General features: G+C 36.4%; 5 protein-coding genes across 9 annotated transcripts; 2 read left to right on the forward strand and 3 right to left on the reverse strand.

The window, feature by feature from the left end:
- Positions 1–219: 219 nt before the first annotated feature.
- LOC7457844 (uncharacterized protein At2g02148) lies at positions 220–6,862 on the reverse strand. Of its 5 annotated transcripts, none has more exons than XR_008059957.1 (9): positions 6,407–6,777; positions 6,104–6,227; positions 5,682–6,023; positions 5,342–5,504; positions 3,704–3,815; positions 3,296–3,352; positions 1,831–2,094; positions 661–751; positions 220–463 (listed from the first exon to the last, which is right to left on the reverse strand). XR_008059957.1 is itself a non-coding variant. In XM_006379746.3 (9 exons), exons 2-9 carry the CDS (start codon positions 6,575–6,577, stop codon positions 362–364), a joined length of 1,335 nt encoding a protein of 444 aa, XP_006379808.1. In that variant the 5' UTR covers positions 6,578–6,588; positions 6,740–6,862; the 3' UTR covers positions 220–361. The 5 variants fall into 5 exon arrangements, 4 of the variants coding, with proteins under 4 accessions (XP_006379808.1, XP_024461943.1, XP_052311326.1 ...); XM_006379746.3 differs by lacking the exon at positions 661–751 and having other exon boundaries at positions 6,407–6,588; positions 6,740–6,862; XM_024606175.2 differs by lacking the exon at positions 661–751 and having other exon boundaries at positions 3,287–3,352; positions 6,407–6,588; positions 6,740–6,862.
- Positions 6,863–7,166: 304 nt separating this feature from the next.
- Positions 7,167–10,043, forward strand: LOC7457845 (putative pentatricopeptide repeat-containing protein At2g02150). The gene is made up of 6 exons (XM_052455118.1): positions 7,167–7,396; positions 7,474–7,861; positions 8,393–8,509; positions 9,707–9,713; positions 9,785–9,843; positions 9,963–10,043. The coding sequence occupies exons 1-6, from the start codon at positions 7,167–7,169 to the stop codon at positions 10,041–10,043; spliced, it is 882 nt and encodes a 293-aa protein (XP_052311078.1).
- Positions 10,044–10,908: 865 nt separating this feature from the next.
- On the reverse strand, positions 10,909–12,373 carry LOC7471465 (putative F-box protein At4g38870). The gene has a single exon (XM_002312468.4). The coding sequence runs from the start codon at positions 12,330–12,332 to the stop codon at positions 11,031–11,033; it is 1,302 nt and encodes a 433-aa protein (XP_002312504.4). The 5' UTR covers positions 12,333–12,373; the 3' UTR covers positions 10,909–11,030.
- An 809-nt stretch (positions 12,374–13,182) lies between these two features.
- Positions 13,183–16,570, forward strand: LOC7457846 (26S proteasome regulatory subunit 8 homolog A). Its single transcript, XM_006379747.3, has 9 exons — positions 13,183–13,458; positions 13,767–13,864; positions 14,008–14,232; positions 14,355–14,417; positions 14,502–14,665; positions 15,199–15,355; positions 15,465–15,563; positions 15,648–15,758; positions 16,274–16,570. The coding sequence occupies exons 1-9, from the start codon at positions 13,233–13,235 to the stop codon at positions 16,412–16,414; spliced, it is 1,284 nt and encodes a 427-aa protein (XP_006379809.2). The 5' UTR covers positions 13,183–13,232; the 3' UTR covers positions 16,415–16,570.
- Positions 16,571–18,656: 2,086 nt separating this feature from the next.
- On the reverse strand, positions 18,657–22,206 carry LOC7471466 (zinc finger CCCH domain-containing protein 17). The gene is made up of 3 exons (XM_002312469.4): positions 21,734–22,206; positions 21,008–21,118; positions 18,657–20,855 (listed from the first exon to the last, which is right to left on the reverse strand). The coding sequence occupies exons 1-3, from the start codon at positions 21,878–21,880 to the stop codon at positions 18,885–18,887; spliced, it is 2,229 nt and encodes a 742-aa protein (XP_002312505.4). The 5' UTR covers positions 21,881–22,206; the 3' UTR covers positions 18,657–18,884.
- Between the last annotated feature and the right edge of the window lie 249 nt (positions 22,207–22,455).

A 22,455-nucleotide genomic window follows, 5' to 3' on the forward strand; every position in this document is an offset into this window, starting at 1 on the left:
TATTCATAAAAAATCATTTTCCTATCTTAATCTCTGTGCTTTCATGAAATAATTAGTTTATTTTATTTTAATTTTTTTGAAGATCCCAGCACCGAATCCTTGTATTTTCATAGTTGATTGTACTTCATCTTACTCTTAATTTTCCTTGATAATTTAATTGTTTTTTTTATTTCTTCTAAAATGTCCTTCATTTCTAGTCAATTTTTCAATCTCACCTCCTAAAAAATCAAAAATACTTAAAAATAGAAGTTCAGATATTTTACAAAAAGTTAACAGTCAACTCATATCAAGCACCTACAATTTTACAATGGCGGAGATGAGTATATCATAGGATCAGAAAAGGATATTTTTTACCATAGTTTCATGTTCCTAGCCTCTTTGTACCACATTCGGAACAGAACTTGGAGGTTTCTCTTAGATATGGAGCTCCACATTCATCACAATACTTCGGAGGACTCGTAGGCTGCAGTTTTTGAAAGGTTAGTAAACACACTACTGTCATGTTCTACGTAAAACTTAAACGCACTTTTCAACTATTTATATGGCATAATGCACAAAGAAAAGAAGATGGAAATATTAAAAAAAATAAAAATGATTAACATCTTATCCCCACTAAATAATAACAGTAAGTGCCTCAAGAACAATTTCCATCAGAGGTACCAGTTAGCTTTGTCTGGGTTTGTACAGAAGAATTTGGATCATCAGATCTTGCCTTTGCATGGATTCATTCCACGGGAACGAGGGGTTCCAACTTCCAAGCGAGGAAGAGATTGACAAGCAAATGAAAAGGGAAAAGATATACAGAATGAATAAACGGATTATACTCATAAAGATGAAGCACCAATCTTATTTACTATAAATTGTGGCAGGTTGCAATTCCTACAACATGCGTTCACGAGAGAATATGTACATTTCAGGATGCTGACTACGCTGTACATACTATAAATTAACCACCAAGGAATAAGATTAGGAAGGAGAAGAAGAAAAGACCGAAGCTATGATTGCTTGGTGCAATACCATATTCTTACCAAATTATACATGGATTTACTTGTAAAAAAAAAAAACCAATCATATAACTAGATATTTGACCGACAAAAAAATAAATTGAATTTGTCAGCATTGAGAACCAGAATCTAAAAACGCATCTCATCATGCAACAATTTTCGTTATAAATTTATATGGTGACAAAATGGTTGACGCTTTGTTAAGGGTGTCCCTTTTAGTCCTAAATGTTGTGACGGAACCCGTTATTTTCTTCCTAGAAACTTGTCCAGCATGCATTTAGAACCCCAAGCTACACCAATGATACCAGGAATATCACATCGTAGTAAAGAAATCTTGGACTGGTTTTATGACTGATGTACAAGTGAAATCTTCAACATTATCAAGCAAAATGCAGAAATAGAATTTCACCTTCCCCGGTGGCATTCCATACTTGAGAATGCATACTCATTGACATGATTAAATTAGACTGTTAGCGATGTTTAATTCATCAGGAGAAGAAAAGTCAGCAAACTGGAGAGCTGAGATTATTTTAATTAGGTATGACGTAGGAAAAATAGGTGTACTTGCTAACAGGAGTGTTATAGATTGACGGCATCAAGAGCCACTTCATGCAAAACTAATGAAAGATAGAACTCTTCCAGAGTGTTAGGAACCCTACCTGTACGACTACAATTAAAAAAGGACTGTCAAAAACGTAGGAACACATGTCAGCAATAATAGGCTATTTTTAATTAAAATAAGGACTTGGCATGGCATTTTCTAGAACTTGTATTTACTATATCATTAATTGAAATAGAAGAGGAAGTCCTAGCAAAGAAACCTCACCATTGAATGCAAGCGCCCTCCAACATGGCCTCCTGTGAGGGGCTGCAAGTAGACCATGTGCTGAGGAATGGTTGGAGAATGGGTAGCATGAGCAATTTCAGGCATGTGTGAAGGTGGCCCACATTGATGATTTTGAGAAAATTGGGTTGCATGTTGACTTTGGTGAACTTCTTGATGATGGTTCTGGTTTATTGGGTGAAACTGAGGTTGATGTGACAACAGTTGCACATGATGCTTCGAAGGAGTCTGCTGCTCGTTTTGTGGCTGAAAATATCAAAAGGCAAGAAAATATGCGCACATAAATTCCCACAATATAGTTTATTTACAAGTGCAGTTCAAATGAGGAATCTTATATGTTAGCAGAATGGCAAACAAAGAATACAAAAGTGAGACGTGTCAGATAAGGGGGTGACATTTTTTATTGCATCTTCCCTCCTTGTGAATGTTAGAGAAACTAAAACTGAAAGAAAGAAGTCTTCCATGTCTGTAACAGCCTCATTGCTGGCCCGCCATAAAACTCTTATAACAAAGCATTAAATGCATTAAGAAGTCAAAAGTTAATTCTGGCAAACAATACCATCAGCATAATGATTCTGGCAATAGATTGTGATGCAAAAATGTAACGTTGCCAGGTATCATGCTCAACACAGAGAGTGAAAGGAAGCTTCAAGCATGTGGTTCAGTTGTAAATTAAGACAGCACAATGAGATTCAAAGTGGAATTTGGGAGATAGCAATAACCTACTATCAAATGAGGGGCTGTGTAATGATGAATTCTAGTTTCTTAGAGTACAACTGTTTTTTCTAAAGTATTTTCCCCACAAAAAAATCTCTTTGGCTAGTTAGCAGCTTTAAGTAACCATCATAAGTATCCTCTTGGTTAGCACATGTAAGGAACCTCCTTGTTACCTCCTATCTAAGCAGAGCTTTAAGTAACCATCACAAGTATCCTCTTAGTTAGCACATGTAAGGAACCTGCTTGTTACCTCCTATCTAAGCTTTAAAGGACTTAATGTATTTAATGGATAGGTAGAGAAGACATGCATCTTTTTTTTCCTTTCATACTTTGTGACAAAAATCTGTCATGGGTTAGCTATTTATACCTGCACAGAGAAGTTATTCTAAATTAACTACAGAATGCTATTACTAGGATTTTGAAGACCTCCTACCAATCCTAGATAGTAGATAGTATCCTGATTTTGACTTCTTCATTGTCTAGAGGAAGTCAAACACCAACAAAGAATAAACATACTCATGGTAGTACTTTCCAAGAACGGTTAAAAAAGAAAAAGAAAACGATAAAAGATTTTTTAAATGTGATACGTCATAGCTGATTACTTTCGGACTCCTGATTAAGGCCTGTGTACATATACATTTACCTGATAGACAACCAAAACAATTACAACCCTGCATAGAAGACAACTCACAGTAATTGCAAAAAAGGAGCTATCTCATACTTCACTTACAGATCGGAATCCTTGTGCAGTAGTCATTGTTGAAGAATTATCTTCTGTAGGAAGTGTCTGAAAATATAAATATACAATTGTGACATTCACCTTCAAATATAGGATCAAGGAAGTGATTATGCATACAGTTAAATAAATCTGCCATTATGTACTCACACGATCCAGTGAATAAATTTTTCATATGTAAGCGGCAAACCAAATTATGTCAACCATCATAATAGGAAGATGATGGACCTTTAGAATTGACATCGTTTAAGCAATGCCTTTTTTTAAAAAGAAAAAAAGAAAAAAAAAAGGTTCCTTAATCCTTTATCAAATTATTATGCCATCAAAAGAGCTCCAAGCTAGATCCACATCTTAAAATAGGGTAGATCAAATCTTGCTAGCATAGCAGGGACTCGAACTTACAGCCAAACCAGGAATATTAGACAAAACACGCCTAAACTTGTGCCTCGGGGAGTAGAATTTATAATCTTGAGCAGAGACGGCAACTTCACTTCGACCTGTCAATCGTCTAAACCTGTCATATGAGCATCATAGTCAGAGAGCCAAAAATGCTGCAAACTTCATCGCCATCCTAAATTTGTCATTCATTTTTCAAAAAAAAAAAACTGTTCAAGGAATTTCATTTACCCCTTGAACTTTTAATACCGAATACAGCAACCTATATAGTCTCCTGGTGAACTTCACTCAGTTTAACAGGTTCCTTGATCCTAAATGGAACCATTTGTAAGATGGATCATTGGTGATCCATATATTCCGGTAAGCAATTAAAATCAAAAGACACATGATAATTTAATCTGTTCTTGCATTATGGATCTGTTCTTCAATCTGGATCATATCAATCATGCAACAAAAAATGTTCTCTCAAGAAGGCCTAAGAGAAATTGGGGGATTACATAGAATTGGTTTCTGACCTGGCAGCAAATTTCTTTATTTGAGTTTCCCATTAAAGGTTCCTGTCAGTGGTTTCTGCATGATGATAGCTAAACCCCCTATAATTCCAGCGTGGTAATTATGCTAGTTTTAGACAGATAATTTCAACATTCAATTCTATATAAGACAGCTCGTACATTAAGTATAAAATTATACTTGATGGTTCCACAACGCTAGAAGATAAATAATCACTTTCATTTCTTTCTCCAGATAAGTAAAGTATGATCTTTTCATAGAATCTCCTTTTATTTCAGGACATAAATATCAAAACTAATATTTGTATCTTAAAAATAAAGCTCTTTGCTTAGTGGAAGCAATGTCTGTGTAACGAAGCTGTGGGAACCATTTTTGGGAACCATTTTTAGCTTCTCTATCAAAGTGTTATCTTTCCAATACATTCAGGCTTTTTCAGAGCACACTTTGAATAAAAATTCCGATATAGCCTCTCCTTGTGGCCCTAAATCCTTACATTGTTTGAAGATACAATAATTGGCCTTCCATTGTGCATCTAAATCAATGTCCATTTGGCTTGAACTCAACTCTTGATCCACATAACAAGGTGATTCAGAATTACAGCAAATGAAGAAAATCAACAAAACACGAGAATTGATGTAGGAATCAAAACCAAAATCACCGACAAGAGAGAGATACTCGATCTTGAGGGGACCAAACCAAAAAAGACACCCTCGATCTTGGAGAAGAAATACAAGAGAGAGACGCATGATCTTGAAAGAAAAAGCTCCATTTATTTTATATGATTCAACAATTTCAGGTGCTTAATTATATGCACCAAACCAAATAAAATAGAAAAACCTAACAAGTCTTAATTGAATAAAAAAACTAAAATTCTAATTTAACTACTAAATAATAAAAACTAATATTCCTAAATAATAATAATAATCTAGAATAGTCATACAATATTATAATTTCTAAATAAATAAATATTAATTCCCATTGTTGCACTTCATTCTCTATCAAGTTCAGATATCATGCAATAACTATGGAAAATCACTTCATAGTACTGGCAAAGAATAGGAATCAAAGAATGAAAATAGTGCAGCAAAGTAGCCATGAGATTGAAATATATGAGCAGTTAAATAGTCCACTTACCACTCAGCATCTACAATAGGCATACTACTTGGTTTCTCAACTATATCTAAACCATTGACCACCACGAAGCGAACTCTCTTCTCTTCTTGTATTACTAATTCTGGAAATCTGGTCCTTGTTTCAAGAGAAGTTGCCAATTCTCTTCTTTTAAATATACAAGAACCTTCAGCAAATAGAATAATCAGAAACCATTAACTTCTACTTTTTAGAATTTCCTTATCCCTAAACATTCATATACTCTCAAAAAGAATCAGATCAATTCGTTTTATGGTAATTCACAGATAAAACAGTTCAGTTGGTCAACTAAAAAGGCTCGTGAAGAAGAAGAACGTTTTAATACCTTTTTTGGGAAATTTCTTGGCCATTCTTCTATACAAACCACCAGCTGCTTCAAGGGCTACTCCAATGGTCTTATCACGAACACCATTCAAAGAAGCCAGTCTCATATTCACATCATTCACTAGAGTTTCATACATATTAGCAACATACATCAACGGCAAAGCGAACCTCGGATCACCTTCATATTGCACATCTCCAGATTTCCTCTTAGTTAGTTTATCCTGTCCCGGGTGAGCAGCATACTCTGACTCATTATCAGCTACTTCAATCACATGGTCACTAATAAAGTGATCCACAATTATTTGCAAAAATCTTGCTCTTGCAGATTCGATAGGTGAAACATCTGCTTAAAAATGAAATCCAATTGTAAACAAGAATACTTGAAAATGAAGTGTGAATGGTTTGATTCAGAAATGCACTTACCATCAAATGTCAATATATCGTATGCACCTCCAGAAGACCCAGTATTCTCAAGACTAGTGTGATCTTCTTCGACTCCTACACTGTGAAGTGGTAAGGAATTGCTATAGGAATCATGAATGCAGTCCTGGAAAGACCAAAATTACGTGGAATTCATTATTCATCACATAAGTTTAGCTTCTCTCTCTCTCTCTCCCTCTCTTCATAAACAAAGAAAAAATGACTCTCTATTTAGAAATAATAATAAGAGTATGGATCGATGAGAAGAGATAAAACAGAAAGAGAGTGAGAGCGGTGTTGACTTACAACAGCGTCGGAATCATCGTCTGCGTTTAAGGTATGATCGGCGTCTGCGGACATGGAATCGAGGTTAGAGGGACGAGAATCGACGGTGTTGAGATCATGGAGAGAGTTGGTGGCAATGAAGGATCCAGCTGATCTCAGGTTGCAGTGCTGCACTGGAACCCTACTCCCCATTAATTTTACCACTGAATTGAAGAAGCTATTTGTGTTAGAGACTAGAGGGATAATTAGCGGGAGAGCACGCAGGAGACAATCTTTCCTTTTCTTTTCTTTTATTTTGGTTTGGAGAAGAGGAAGTTTTTTAACGGCTATACAGACTGAGAGAGATAGACATACCTGAGAGAGAGTGAGACTGCGAGAAAACAAAGTGTCCAAGCCTCTCTCCGATCTCCGCACCTGCTTCCAAACCGCTAGGTTTTGTTGGACTCTTTTATTCATGGGATGACCTCAAATTTTGTAATTTTTTTCTTTGTGAATCCCCGACATATGCTTTCTAGCAATCGAGTCCCCAATATTCAAGGAATTCTCAATTAGATCCTTCTATTGACAAATATGCCTAAAGATGTCTATAGATTGGGGACCTAAATGAGAAACAAAATAGGCACATTTGTTGAAAGAAGGATATAATTAAGGATTCTTAGATGCATTGGGGACTCAATTGGTTAAAAATATAGGTCGGGGTCCAATTGATGCAAATTTAAACCGAGTTGGGTTTCGCCGCACTACCGAATCCTTTTGTATATTGGTTTTGTTTTATGCCAGAATGTCCTTCGATGCAAATAATATTCTCGAGGAACTGGTTTCATCCAGCCAGGCTTTGCCGACTTTTGATGTGTTTGAAGTTTTATGGGCCACGAGGAATGTTTGTGTTCCGGGGTTTGGTGTTTTTGATGCTAAGCTTGAAAAACGCAAGATAGGTGTCAACCCTGTCATATATACAACACTAATGGATGCTTACTTTAAGGCAGGGAATTGCATGGAAGCTATCAATCTGCTAGAAAAAATGAGGGACTTGGTATTGAGGCTACAGTTGTGACATTTTGTGCATTAATTGATGGTTTGTGCAAAAGGGGTTTAGTTCAAGAGGCAATTTATTACTTCGGTAGGATGCCAGACTTTGATTTGCAACCCAATGTTGCAGTCTATACGGCTCTTCTTGATGGTCTTTGTAAAAATAATTGTATTGGAGCTGCAAAGAAGCTGTTTGATGAAATGCAAGATAAAAATACGATTCCAGATAGAATTGCTTATACTGTGATAATAGATGGGAATTTGAAGCATGGCAACTTTCAAGAAGCATTGAACATGCGAATCAAGATGATGGAAATGGGTATAGAACTTGATCTGCACACATGCACTGCCCTGGCTTGGGGGTTGTCACAATGTGGCCAAGTGCAGCAAGCAAGAAAGTTTCTCGCTGAGATGTTTGGAAAGGGTATCATTCCTGATGAGTTCTCTGTATTCGTCTATTGAGAAAGTATTATGAGCTTGGAAATATTGATGAAGCTGTTGAAATGAAAGATGAATTGGTGGAGAAAGGTCCAATTCATGGCAACCTAAATTATTCAGTTCCTAATCTCCAACCTTGAGATGATTAGGATTTTTCTTATATAGAAAAATAGAAATGCAAGGAACAGCACCTATTTTTTTTTATATAATTTAACGTGGGTGTCTTTTTTTATTTATATATAGTTTAACGTGGGTATCCGGACCAGCTTGCGCGCACCTCGACTAATCCTACAGGCCCTGAAGTTATCGACCATGTAAGCCTCCAGTGGCCATCATATGAGCAACCACAGGGCTCGAACCTGAGATCACAGAGAAAATAAACCTCTTAGTCCTAAGCTTCTACCATTGGACCACCACCTAGATGGTTAAGGAACAGCACCTTGATTGGATATGGTTAAGGAACAGCACCTTGATTGGATGGGTAGCTGCGCAGACATGGTATTTGATGCTGTTTTTCTGATTTCAATGTGGCTTCATGAGCTCTTTGCAAATGCTAATACGTTAAAAGAGTTTCCTGCTTATAGCGTTATGGCGGCTGTTAGAAGAAAACTCGTAGCATTGATGCCTGATTCAAGACCTCCAAACGTTACTTTGGAGGTGAGTGCTAAATTGAGGATTCTTCAGGTTTTCAGTTGCAACAGAGGAAGCATTAAATATAGCAATTAATACAATGGGAAAATTCCCTGACCATAGATTTACCCTAAACAGAACCTAAATCGATCACAGATTAAAACTGATGTGTTTTCAATTAAATCAGCATGCTTTAGCCCGCCACAAGAGTAGAGGAGTGGGGAAGACGGTTAAAGGGTGGGTTATGAAGTGTTTGTTAAAATACTTCAATGAAGTTAAGGCATGCTTACGGATTGCTATTTTTTTATTTAGTGGCATTTTTGTTATTTTGATACATTAATGGTTCTTTAATTATTAAATAATAATAATGGTAATTTTGATAAATAAAAAAAATTGTTGATTTTTTTCCAACATAATGTAAAGTATGTAAAGTGTTGTGAATATATTAAAGTTCAAGATATTTTTTATAATTTTTGAAATTATAGAGGTAATTTTTCTGCAGGATATAATCGATTATGTTTCATGGACTTCGTTAAACTACCCAGAAATGGAAATAGTTGAACCAAAGTTGATGCTTATAATATCTTATTTCTCTTTTGTTTTTTACTTGAACTTACTCAATTATTTTATGGAAGCTGGTTGGTTCTCAATTTACATCACTAAAAGTAGAAAAAATTCATTAGAAAAAAATTGACTGAAATATTTTAAGAAATAATAGCACAGTCTGTAAAGTGAAAACAAAAAAAAAATAGAAAATCATGATAAAAGGCTTTCCAGCTCTGTTGAATGGCTACTAAACAGCTAAAGAACTCTAAAAACCTCAGATTTAGCACCATAAACAGGCTAAGAACACTATTCTATCCCGCAACGGCCACTCAGGATAAGAAAATAATCATTTCCCTCAATAGCTACTTTAAAAGGAACTGACTTTAAATTAAGTTCTAGAGTTCTCTGTCCAAAATCTTTTTGTCTGAAAATGGAGCATGTCTTCATATGATCAAGTTGCTCACCAAAGAGTTGCGTATCCCAAGCTGATTCCTTCAAAAATAGTGTCAGCTTTTTATTTGTGCTATAGATTATGATAACTAATGCTTCTTCAAATCTTTTCAATACTGATGATAAATTATAGCTTCTTCATGATAAAAAGTCTGGCAATAATTAATGGTTGGAGGTTATTTCAAGGATTTGGTTGGAAAATGTTGATTGTTGAGGTGATGAATGCAGGTTACAGGTTATGGATCCATTAGCAAAAAAATGAAAATTGTGTTTTTGTGCATGCATTTATGACTTTCTGCTGTCCAGCTGAAAAGGAATCGTTGTTGAGCTGGAAGGGAATTACAGCACATATACTTTGTGCAAAGGTAAGGCACGGAAATTCATTGCGGCTTTATATCTCCACACTGTGTTCTCATGCCTGCTGTCTGTAATTTTACCTTATTAAGAGTTATAATGATACATAGCCTAGTCTGGCTGTCTTCAGATGTTTCGGCATTGCTGTATTTTTCCATGGCCTGGTGGTGGCAGCTCTGTTGATTCATGCAAGGCATCAATTCATTCATAGCTCCAGTTTTATAGGAGTTTTAAGATATCTTTGTTCAAAATTCAGAACCCAGAACGAGCTTGAATCGATTTTAAGCACATCGTTGTCCTTACCAATTAATTTTTTAACACACACGTGCCATCATACTTGTGCATGTATGTAATGAGAATGCTTTGATGCCTATGGTTTACTGACTTCTGCTTAAATTTTTTTAGAGTTTTTATCTGACCATCTTTTACCCATTAGGTAAGGGAAAAGGTTGCAATGCACGGCAGCTGAAGTGGATGCTGCAGGAGTTCTGACTGGCAATAATTTAGGATCTCATGATCAGTGGCGGCTTTCAAACATCACTGCCTTTTTAGAAACAGCTTGCAATGCAATTGTTTTCCTTCTCTTTCTTTTTCTTAAAGTGAGGAGAAATAAATTTGAAGAAAAGCTTATTCAAACAAGTTGGTAGCATTCAGAATTGTCCGTTCAATGGCTTTTTAGTTCGATCTGAGCTGCTAAATTTACGGTGTCAGATTTTCTTTATCTGGTTATGGTGGTTGACTAGAGCAGTGTTGATTCACATCTATACAGCCTTCAGCACATTTTCTGATGTATTTGGCATGACAAAACTAGCTTAGGTGCCATCCTCAGAGTCAATTAGCTGATGCAGTACCAGTCAAATTGTCCAAATTGAGCGTATTTATCCCTTTCCGAGCTTGAAGCAACCAGAAGAAACATAAAAAAAAATTTCATGGGCAGGTCTATGTGAGCCAAAACAGTTTGATTGATTGGTATAACGCAATGCATCCACCTGTTATTGTTGATTGTTGCAGAAAATCACGGTAGTAATTTATTGGTTTTTAATATGCTGTGGTAGATAAGAGTATGAAAGGAAATGATAAGAATAAAACATCCATTATATGATCTAGAAAGGGAAAGAAATGTTGAAGAAATTAACTCGGGTGAAGCACAGAATGAATCTTACATAAAAACTCTCAAGCAAAGCGTAGTTCAAAAGAATTATCCTGCAAATTGCTTAACCTTTTCTTCTTGCATGCTTGAGTAGACATTACTTGTTAGTGACAAAAGATTCTCAGCATGCTCTGTAAGTACAACATCAGAAGGTTTTCCAGCTTCACCGCAAGGAAGTTTAACTGACTTCAGCTCGGGGACTTGAATCATGCATAAATTCTTTGTCTCAAGGTCACAATAGTATGCCGCCCATGCAGCTGGATCTGCGTATCCATGTTGCGCAAGCAAAATCAGCCCCGTCTTGAAACTGCCAACAGGCCACAGACATGGGCTATGTGAGGGGAAAACAACGTTCTCCTTCATCCAGATTTGGTTAAGTCGATCCTCTAGTATCCACAGAACAATTTTATTCCGATTATAACCACTAATTACATGACCCATTAGCACTAGACATCCTTTGACTTGTTTCATGAGATGAAATTCTAATGCTTCTTTTGGGACTTGGATGATTTGGAACTTCTCTTGTTTAAGGTCGAATGCGAGCAAAATTTCCTGGTCAAAAAATCTATGCCTCCAATGTATAACTCCATCAGCGCAGACACTTTCACATGATAGACCATGAAGTTCTTGATCATAAGGGTAGCCAGGATCAATTTTTCTCCATGAACCCGCGCCCCTGTCGCAGCCTATAGTGAAAATCTCGAACTCCACAGTTCTCTGGCTAACTTCCCGAGTGGACAACCCATTGTTAGGATTGACTTGCAATTTGTATCTAGTGATGCTACAAATATTAAGCACTTTGTAATCCCTTGTAGAGGAATTGAAACCGAAAGAATATCGAGGTTCATAAACAATATCGAAATCAACACCAGCACCCGACCTAATTGGTATATTTGTACTCCGTGGAAGGGTTATAGTCTCTTGAGTGGTGATATTACATATATCAACACGATGGCTTCTGCGATAATTTATGCAGAGAATGCCTCTAATGATTTCAGAAAGGTGAGTATATTGTTGGTCGACATGGGAGATTTGAAGGTTGCGAAACCCTTGTTTGCGTTCGAAAAAAGAGAAAGATGTTGATGAGGATGAGGGATCAGGGTAGGAAAGAAGGAGAGCACTGCCATTATCCCTTGTTAGAGAACGAGCGTGATGCAAGCTAGCAAAGAAAGGATCGTGAGTAAAGGAGCACCAGGTCCTGGATACACACCTGAATCGTACAACGGATTTAGCGGGGAGTCTTGTAAGGATATCAAGAATCACGTCGTCCGGAATATGCCGGCGATTAATATTAATGGATTTTCTTGAGGACGACGACGATGTTCTCATCTGGCTAATGCTATTGCCCATGGCGATATCAATCTGCTTCTTAATTAATCTAGACTCTTAATTGTGCTTCTTTCTCTCTATGTATACATATATTTATAACAGGTAGAGATTTGATTTACTCTCATTATCCGTCATGGATTAGAATTGCAACTTTAATTTTTTCTTCTAATTTTTTTTTTCTTTTTTAGACTTGATGTTTCTTTATTGTAAAAGAATAAATAAAAACTTTTATCCTTTAATGTAGGGTTAAATTTAAAAAAAATAAAAAATATATTTTAATATATATATACACACACACACTCGTTAAAAATCATTTTATCCATGTTTGTTCATTGCAAACTGAGTTTTAATAAATATAAATTATGATTTATTATTTCAACGCAAAGTTTCTTCAGTTAAAGGATTGATTTTCTCGTTTTTCAAGCTAGTATCTTCATACTAAGTTTAGAAAAATATATTTAATGTTTTTTCAACTCTTTTTGTCCATCATTGTCCAAAATATTATTATAATATTTTCATATTTTATCGATATCTTGATTTTTTAGATATAAATTTAATATAAAATATTCCTTTTTTACCGAAAAATAAGGATTATAACATCATCTCATAATGAAATTAAACTCTATGGGAAAAAAGATAAAACTTTGCAATCCAATCCCTGGTGGGGGAAGAAAGAATTTTATTGAAATGAAATTTGGTTGGCAAAAATAAATAGAATGAACGACAATACCACCAAACTTGGGATGGAGTATGGGCCCGATGGATCAGCGATTGATTAAGGGATTAACCGACGTCGGCCCACAAAACCATGGGATTGGACTGCCTGGCCTGGGACGGACTACTGACTTTCTATAAATATGACTTATCAGAAAAGGAAAGTGAAAACAAACCTTTAAACCAAACCGAACCCCATCAATCGCGATGGCAGCAGTAGGAGTGGAGAGGAGGCAACAGCAGCAGCAAACAGAATCAACAATGACGATGACGGCGGAGGAGAGCTGCTTGGCGAAAACGGGGGCGGCGAAGCAAGGAGAGGGATTAAAGCAGTATTACATCCAACACATCCATGAGCTTCTGCTACATGTCCGTCAAAAAACCCACAATCTCAATCGCCTAGAAGCTCAACGCAATGACATTAATTCCAGAGGTGGGTTTAATTCGATTTAGGTTTGTCAATTTTTGCAATTTATAGGTTTGTAAATTTTTGCAATTTATAGATAGATAGATAGATAGATAGATAGATCAGATCTTATTAGCTAGCTAGGGTTCAATTATTTTTATTTTTTTTTCAATAATCATAATTGAAAACCAATATTTTGGGGAGAGGAAAAGACCAACAGGATACAATCATCTTTTTTATAAATTCCTAATCTTGGGTCTTTTGATTTGGAATGCCTAATACCAAACCTGCCCTTGGGATATATATGACGTTTTTTTCCCGTTTGGCATGCTCAGTGAGGATGCTTAGAGAAGAGTTGCAGCTACTTCAAGAACCTGGGTCATATGTTGGTGAAGTTGTCAAAGTAATGGGGAAGAACAAGGTGTTGGTTAAGGTACAGTTTTTTCTTTTTCTTGGTTCAATGCTAGTCAATATACTTTTTTATTATTATTGGGCTCCTTGGTGTCATGTGCTCAATATGTTTAACGGCCTTGAAATATTGATGTGTTATTGATAAGAATAAGTGCCTTCATCCAGGTTCATCCAGAGGGGAAGTATGTTGTTGATATTGATAAAAGTATTGATATCACAAAGATCACTCCATCAACAAGGGTTGCCCTTCGCAACGACAGCTATGTTCTTCACTTGATCTTGCCTAGCAAAGTGGATCCTCTGGTCAACCTCATGAAGGTTGAAAAAGTTCCAGATTCTACCTATGACATGATAGGTGGTCTTGACCAACAAATTAAAGAGATAAAGGAGGTTTGTATATTCTTTTGTTTTTTATTCTGCCTGAGGATTCTCTTGATCCATGAATATGACTGTAATGTTAGGCTGTTGATTTTCTCATTGTTTCCTGGTACTTTGTCTTGACTCCTTGGTAGGTCATTGAACTTCCAATTAAACACCCTGAATTGTTTGAGAGTCTTGGAATCGCTCAACCAAAGGTATTCTGTAACATCAAGCTTTTTCCATCTGTTAATCACACTTTGGTGCATTTGGATTTTGGACCAACTCTCTGTCTCTCATAGGGTGTTCTCCTCTATGGGCCTCCTGGCACTGGAAAAACTCTACTGGCTAGGGCAGTGGCTCACCACACTGACTGTACTTTCATCAGGGTTTCTGGTTCTGAATTAGTTCAGAAATACATTGGAGAAGGCTCTAGAATGGTCAGAGAGCTCTTTGTTATGGCAAGGTCTGTCTTTATTTTTACTTGACTGCCTCGCACTCAGTTGATTCTTAGTTTTTTAAGGTCATTTTCTTGATTAAATTCATGCCCCCTGTATTTTCAATTGCTGTGGCAGTATGCAATAGGGCTTGCTTTTCTAATAACTAAACCATAATCAGGAAAAAGGGGTCTATTTCGCCAGATTAATTATTTTCAATGCTACCATTGTTAAACTACAATTTTGTCATGCCAGACAACACACCTTAAGCCTCCATTCTAGGAAGTTGCTGCTTAGGAGAAATAAAGCAACCTTTCTGGTTTGAAAACTGTGATCCATTAGAAAGATAAAATATAATATTTTTTCTTTATAGAGTTCATCTCATATGCTCTAATCTTTTCATTTCAAATGCATAGTAGTAGCCTAATATACATCAATGATCATCATTTGCCTCTTCTTTTATAGCCTTATGTTCTGCTGTACAGATGTTTGCTTATATACTCTGCTTTGTCTTTCACATCCTATATCTGATATGGTTTCTGATTTTATGGTTTCACCACAGAGAGCATGCTCCATCAATCATTTTCATGGATGAAATTGACAGTATCGGATCTGCTCGAATGGAATCTGGGAGCGGCAATGGTGACAGTGAGGTGCAGCGAACTATGCTGGAGCTTCTAAATCAGCTGGATGGATTTGAAGCATCAAACAAGATAAAGGTACTGGAGTAACCTCAGAAGACTAGAGAACAAACAGAGGGAAACTATGCATTGTATTGACACAGTTATTCATGTTACTCGGTACCTTTCCTGACCAACTTTTTAACAGGTTTTGATGGCTACAAATCGGATTGATATTCTGGATCAAGCTCTCCTTCGGCCAGGACGAATTGACAGGAAGATTGAATTTCCAAATCCCAACGAAGACGTAAGTAACATTTTCACTTGTTTGACTATTTTGTTTCCTTGTGCTGTTTCGTGAAGAGTGATGTTCTGAGTAATGAATATGCAGTCACGTTGTGATATCTTGAAAATCCATTCAAGAAGGATGAATTTAATGCGTGGGATTGATTTGAAGAAGATAGCTGGGAAGATGAATGGTGCTTCTGGTGCAGAGCTCAAGGTATTATTCTCACTGTATCAATATCATTTATACCTCTTGCTTTTAGTGTTCACAGATCTTAAGTGATTGGAAAATTATAGATCTCCAAGAGCAATTCATTAATATTTGGAAAGAGATGGTGTGGATTTAAGCTTGATTTTATTTCAATAAATGAAATTAAATTAAATTAAATTAACAAAGATAAGAAAGGGGGTAGCTTGATTTTATTTCAATAAATGAAATAAAATAAAATAAACAAAGATAAGAAAGGGGGTAACGGTAGATCAATCAAAAGCTGTTTAACTTGATCTTGTGATTCATACAGTTTTCTTTTTTTTCTTCCCCTGCTACCGATGACTACTGTATCAGGTAGTTTCTCTTTGAATGTGAATGTCCTTGGTGAAAAATGGTGGGGGGGAATTGTTTTGTTGTGTGTATCATGATAAGCAGAAAAATGTCTCCGCACAGATGCACAAGTGGCTTTGACTAAATAGTGACTGTGTGATGGTTACTTGCATCTTGTTATGCTTTCGCAGGCGGTGTGCACAGAGGCTGGAATGTTTGCTCTAAGAGAGAGGAGGGTCCATGTTACACAAGAAGATTTTGAGATGGCAGTAGCAAAGGTCATGAAGAAGGAGACAGAGAAGAACATGTCATTGCGGAAGCTCTGGAAGTAGACTGTAACTTGATATCTGTTCTTTCTTTTTTCAGTCTATGAAAATGTCAAGAACAAGAATCAAATAGGACAGCACTTTATGCATATGGAATATTTGCCCACTGGATTTCCTGCCTGGGCCTTGGCAGTACCAAGCGTGTGCTTTTTTCCCCCACAAGATTAAGGATTGTTCGTGGACTGTATTTCAGATCCTGATTGGTAGCAGTCCTGATATGAATTATATAAATTATGTGCGCGTGCGCATGTCTGTGTGTGTATGCCTCCATAGCTTGATGTCAACCTTCGCGGGTTTCTGAAGTCTCCTAACCAGGGCCTGAATAGCAGAAAATCATGGTCCTGGGGCTCCCGGTTATCCATGAATGTCATCTCCAGGCGCTATTCATGTATGGTGGTTCAGCGTATGCGTTTTAATGTCCTAGTCATTACTTTTCATTAAAAAATAATAAAAATAATAATAATAATAATAATAATATCCGTTTAGCCAACGCTTCATCCACATCAACAAGAGAAGTTTGATGGTAAATTTGCTTGTGTTTAGTTAGGGGTTATGGTAGTGTGGATAATGTTCAGCCGCATGTATGGGTTTGTCTTCGTTGCGAGGCGTTATAAGCATACCCATTATGTAGAGGAGTGACGACTAGTCAACCATACCTTGCTAACTTGTTAAACTCTCATTGAGATTGATCCAAATATGAACTTCATTCTAACAAGAATAAATGAATAATATATTATCGATAAGTTATGAACAGGTAATTTTTTGTTAGTGTACGTAGCGTGCTGTATAGTCTAATATCTATAGTTTCACCTATTATTATCCATCTATTAATTTAGGGTCTATATTATTAAATTGAGTCAACTGAATTATTCAATTGCAATCACATAAGGCCAGCTGGATCAATTAGCTAGATCATGAAGGTCTTCGTCGAGGAGAGCGTATAGGTGAAACTATCTTTTCAATCATTTTCTATTTTTACAAAAAAATAAAAATAATCGTTTCACTATCCGTTTGTCTTTGTAAAATGTTATTTTATTCAAAGATAAATCCATATACACACATTTATATAGAATGATGAAATTTCGTTAATCATATATATATGTATGAAATTTCTGTAATAACTAGCAATATACTCCTTAACATCAATATTCTTTCAAGATCTGGTTAAGACTTGAGACTCAATTGGCTTTATCTTATCATTGACTCAATTAATGACAACCAAATTATATTTACAGATTGAGGAAGACATAGAAGACAGATTGTGGATTTAGCCTCCGGTGATCAAAAAACAAATATTTTTGAAAAACAATAATATTGTAGACAAAAAAGTGACTCTAAGCATACAAATGCAAACCGAGGTAATTACATGACTAAAAAAACTCGGGTTGTTTTTTTTTTTTTTTTAATGAAGTTGTTAGAGCTTGAACTTAATTTGAGATTGATCCAAAAGAAAGGATATAGAAGCTTGTTGGTGGTTCAAACTTTTTTTTTTAATTATAATCGTAAATTTTATTTATGAGAATAACAGGTACGTGATTTAAAAGACAGAGGAAAAGGAAAGAAACGTCCATCAAAAGTATAGCATCTCCAGGAGCAAAGACAGTAACCATGTCCGGTTATGGCTTAATAACACTCTTGTTGAGTACAAATTGCAATTTTATTGCAAAAAAAGAAACTAAGACAAGTGATTCAACGAATCATTTTCTCTTAAATCGTATTTTAATTGCCCTATTTGCAATAGTTGCATTACTGGCTAACTTCTTCAATATAAAGAAGATGCACCATACTGATTCTACTGAGAAAACAGCATCGTTTAAGGTAGGAGTAAAATTATCTTTAAAAAAGTTTTTAAAAAAAAATATTAAAAATATTTATTTTTTTAATATTTATTTTTAATATTAATATATTAATATCATCCAAAACCACTAAAAGCTTTTAATTTTAAACTAAATATTTTTATCATAACTCTAAACTCTAAATGCAGCAAAATGCAAAATCCAAACATGACAAAATATAGCAGAATATGGGTGTGTTTGGAAGTGTAAAAATATTAATTTACAACAAAAAATAATAATAAACATATTTTTAAAACACAAAAACAAAAACAAAAAATACTGTATAATCTTATTATCTAGCAAGTATGCTGCGCTACCAGATCCAACCAGAAAAATAAAATAAAGAATTGGTAAGGAACTAAGGTACGAAACTAGTACCGGTGCAAAGTTATGGCTTTGCAAGCAAAGTAAAATGCCCGAAGCACAAGCAAAATTCTCATTCAATCAGTTTTAGATACAATAAAAAGAGTTTCTTTCAATTAATACAAGAAACGAACTTGATATCTCTACTTTTACTTCTACAAGGAAAAATAAATCCATAGCAACTACCCCTTGCTCATGAAGAATCCACTACTGATGTAAATGATCTTGCAAGGTCGTCAAAAAAACACAATTAGTGCTCCTTAACTATCTATCATCCTTCATGAGATCACCACACCAATTTTCTTGGCAAAGTCTTCTCCATCTTCTTCATCTTCATATTCCTCTTCACCATCTATATTTTCACCCTCTTCGTAATTGTACTCTCCTTCATCAACCTGCTCATATTCATAATTGTCATCCCTCTGATCATCACCTTCGTACTCATGATCTTCCATTCCATCATCAGCAATTATCCCATCTTCAGTCTCAATCTCACTTGGATTTGGAAGTTGAGAAGACTGACCGTGAGCAATTTCAATATTTTCTTCTGTTCCAATGGCACCATCAGTTGCAACCTTGGATTCTTCTTTATTTTTTAGCATTTGGCTACTGTTATCATCCTTCGATACAGAGGAAATGCCACTCTGCATCTCTGCATCTGCCTTTTTGGAATTGCTGATGAGGCTTTGCTTGCTTTCCTTCAGATTGTTGTTGTCCTTAATAACAGATGATATTCCACTGCGAGAAGCTGCAGCTCCACCCTCTCTCTTTCTCTTGAGAATCTCACTAAGAGGCATTGGCCCTTCAAATGAGAGAACAGCATCAGATGATGGATTATCTTCCGAGTGCTTGCGCTTTCCAAGGGATTGCTGCAACTTACCCTCAGCATTTTTCCCACCTTTCAGCTCTGCAAGACTTTTAGGACCAGCAAAATCAGTACTTCCATCATCCATTAATTCTCCTCTCACTTGAGGACCTCTGAAACTTCTCCCCTCATTGTAATCCTCTTCCACCCTAGCTTTCATTCTGTCCCGTAGCCTCCCTTGTTGGGAGGTGACCGGGGACCTCACCGGTGACAATCTTCCCCGATTCCTGCCCCTGTCAATTTCCCTTTCTGCACGCACATCACCACCATTGTTTGGAGATCTTCCTGGAAGCTTGATTCTACCACGAAGACGACTGCTAATGGAGCTCTCATGTGAAGGTAAGTGATGAGAGTCTCTTCGTGAAGAACCCCGGTAACCTCGCTCCTCAACATGGTTCTCTGGGACAAAATCATTACTAACAACTGATCTCAAGCCATTAACCCTCCTTTGTTTCGATAAACGATAACGCAAATCTGATTCCTCAGTGTGCTCAGGGCTATCAGCTTTCGCGTAACCTCGCCTTTCTGGAAGAACTGGTGCCATTAACATTCTTTCTGATGAAGCCCTGTGCTGCTCCCAAGCATGCTGCCCTGGCGTGAGTTCATAGGAATCATAGCCCCGTGGATCACGATACATTTCTTGGTCATCATGTAATAAACCATAATCAGCAGAATGGCCCGTGTCATATTCATCAACAGAGTTCAAGTTCCTCCCTTCATTTCCTGTTGTTCTTCCAAGCTGCTCTTCACCGTGGTAATAATCTGAATCCCTCAACTCATTGTCCACAAGAACATCAAAACCAGGAGAGGACTCCCTCAAATACTCATCAGCATCCTTGCCATTCTGGATAACATGATCATCTGCTACCTGTAACTGATGCAAACGACTGGAACGACTTAAATTTCCATTGACCATGAGAGGAAGATTTGCTGCTTTATACCTAGGAATTTCACCATCCATGCTTGTAGGTGGCACTGCACTCCTTACAACACCGGCAATGTTTCTTGCATGAACAATTTCAGCTTTTGACACAGGTTTAGCAACAGAGGGTGCTTCAACAGCCTTTGAGATTTTTGTTTGTGGAATCTTATGTTCTTGAGCACACTTTTGAAGGCCACCAAAAGCCTTTTTTGGAGGAAGGGCCTCAGCCCCCGGGGTAGGTGCCATTGGTTGAGAAACTTTATTACCAGCAAGATTTGGTCCATGGGAGAAAGCACATTTGTCACCTTTTACGCATATTCCCTGCTGGAAGAAAATGCAGGGGACTGCCTGTTTGCCTGGATTGTGAGGAGCATGTGTGGCAGATGCCACAGCAGTATGCGATGGTGGCAAGGAAGATCCAGCAGAGGCTATTGCTTGGGTTCCAAACAAGCCATCCAGGGGCTGAAATAAGAGCACAGGTATTAGATACTAATAAGTTGGATAAAACAATTTAATCAAGACAAACTTGCAAAATTTAAAAATCCCCCACTATCTTAAACTGAAACCAAGCAAGAAGAGCGTAACATGAAAACAAGACAAGGAAAGGGGCTTACAGGATGACGAAACCCACACTTGGGATTCAAGCAATTACCATTCAACCAATAATAGCAATCCCTGGGATTAACCCTGGCATATTCACTGTGGCGATATTCACACTCACTTCCCTATTGAAACAAAGAACAAGTGGGCTTCAGTTAACAAAAATTAAACTGCATAAAACTGAAAAACATGGCGGTAAGATCATAAACATAGAAAGCAATTGGGACACTTGATATTGATTTCATAGAAAGATGACAGAAACGTAAAGTACAACTCGGACACTTTATGCAAAGCCTAGCAAACATTACTATTCATGTAGCAAATAAAAAATATGAATGCATTATAAAGACTTCAAAAACAAAGCAATTAATGAAAACAGCAGTACTATCACTAGACATTTCAGAAAAATGAGCATTCCTGCGGAAGCCCAGCAAACATAGAACATATGAACTAACTAACACGGCTGGATAAGGATCGGAAAAGAAAACCCACAAGGCAAATGATACTTACAGGCCCAATTGAACATTGCCCACATAGATTCAGTAAGAAGACATTGGAAAGACAAATCGTACGATAAGATCTAGATCGACAATTTTCTATCGAGAAATTGATTAGGGTTTTCACTCAAATTCAATTCAAGACCCAAGATAAACCTAATTAAAATATAAAACAAAGCAAATTGTAAATCCGAAACCCTAGTTGTTAGATCCCTAAATATCGACAGAGAAAGAAAAGCGAACCTTTTTGCAGGTTAAAGGAGAAGCAAGAAAGTAAACGCAATCAGTATTCCTTTTCAGGGCTTCATCTTCAACGGATGTTGCGTTTGCTGTTGTTGTCGAAGCAGCAGCTGTAGATGGGTGCTGCTGTGGTTGGGTGGCTGCAACCATGGCGGTTCTTCTCCTTTATTATTATCAATTAAAGAATTGGATGCAGATCGATAAATCAATTTGCAGCAGCAGCAGCTGTACTGATAGTGGGATCGCGCGAGTAGTAATGATAATAAATAAAAGGAGAAGCGATCCTCCAAGAATCCTTGCACACAACGGAGATTATTATTTACTTACTATTATTATTACAAGTAAAACTAAATATAAAAGAAGAGGAGAGAAAATAATATATAGGAGGAGAGCCGCCACAAACGAGGACAGATAAAAAGGGTGAGAGAAAGGGAATGGAAAGGGAACGAAACGAGTGTGTTGTATGGTGATAGTGCTCCTATGTATGTATATTTATATATTTTTTCCTTTATATATATATATATATGTATATATTATTCTTTTGGTGCTGTGAGAAGGAGCCTGACGGTTGTGGTGTTTGAATGTATTGTTTTGAAGTGTTTTTTTATTTAAAAATATATAAAAATAATATATTTTTTATTTTTAAAAATTTATTTTTAATATTAATACATCAAAACAATTTATAAATATAAAAATAATAATTTTAAGTAAAACAAATTCAAAAA

The sequence above is a fragment of the Populus trichocarpa genome, chromosome 8, assembly GCF_000002775.5.
Source record: "Populus trichocarpa isolate Nisqually-1 chromosome 8, P.trichocarpa_v4.1, whole genome shotgun sequence".
Classification (NCBI taxonomy): domain Eukaryota; kingdom Viridiplantae; phylum Streptophyta; class Magnoliopsida; order Malpighiales; family Salicaceae; genus Populus; species Populus trichocarpa.

Excerpts from the sequence above, each read along its gene's own strand:
- LOC7457846 (XM_006379747.3), top strand. The coding sequence starts at position 13,233 with ATGGCAGCAGTAGGAGTGGAGAGGAGGCAACAGCAGCAGCAAACAGAA. Across the intron at positions 13,459-13,766 it reads CAATGACATTAATTCCAGAG|TGAGGATGCTTAGAGAAGAG; the intron begins GTGGGTTTAATT and ends TGGCATGCTCAG. Across the intron at positions 15,564-15,647 it reads TTCCAAATCCCAACGAAGAC|TCACGTTGTGATATCTTGAA; the intron begins GTAAGTAACATT and ends ATGAATATGCAG.
- LOC7471466 (XM_002312469.4), bottom strand. The coding sequence starts at position 21,880 with ATGGTTGCAGCCACCCAACCACAGCAGCACCCATCTACAGCTGCTGCT. Across the intron at positions 21,119-21,733 it reads CTCCTTTAACCTGCAAAAAG|GGAAGTGAGTGTGAATATCG; the intron begins GTTCGCTTTTCT and ends TTGTTTCAATAG. Across the intron at positions 20,856-21,007 it reads AGTGTGGGTTTCGTCATCCT|CCCCTGGATGGCTTGTTTGG; the intron begins GTAAGCCCCTTT and ends CTCTTATTTCAG.
- LOC7457844 (XM_024606175.2), bottom strand. The coding sequence starts at position 6,577 with ATGGGGAGTAGGGTTCCAGTGCAGCACTGCAACCTGAGATCAGCTGGA. Across the intron at positions 6,024-6,103 it reads CGATATATTGACATTTGATG|ATGTTTCACCTATCGAATCT; the intron begins GTAAGTGCATTT and ends ATTTTTAAGCAG. Across the intron at positions 5,505-5,681 it reads CAAGAAATTTCCCAAAAAAG|GTTCTTGTATATTTAAAAGA; the intron begins GTATTAAAACGT and ends TATTTGCTGAAG.
- LOC7471465 (XM_002312468.4), bottom strand. The coding sequence starts at position 12,332 with ATGGGCAATAGCATTAGCCAGATGAGAACATCGTCGTCGTCCTCAAGA.
- LOC7457845 (XM_052455118.1), top strand. The coding sequence starts at position 7,167 with ATGTCCTTCGATGCAAATAATATTCTCGAGGAACTGGTTTCATCCAGC. Across the intron at positions 7,397-7,473 it reads TGCATGGAAGCTATCAATCT|GGGTTTAGTTCAAGAGGCAA; the intron begins GCTAGAAAAAAT and ends TTTGTGCAAAAG. Across the intron at positions 7,862-8,392 it reads TCATTCCTGATGAGTTCTCT|CTCTTTGCAAATGCTAATAC; the intron begins GTATTCGTCTAT and ends TGGCTTCATGAG.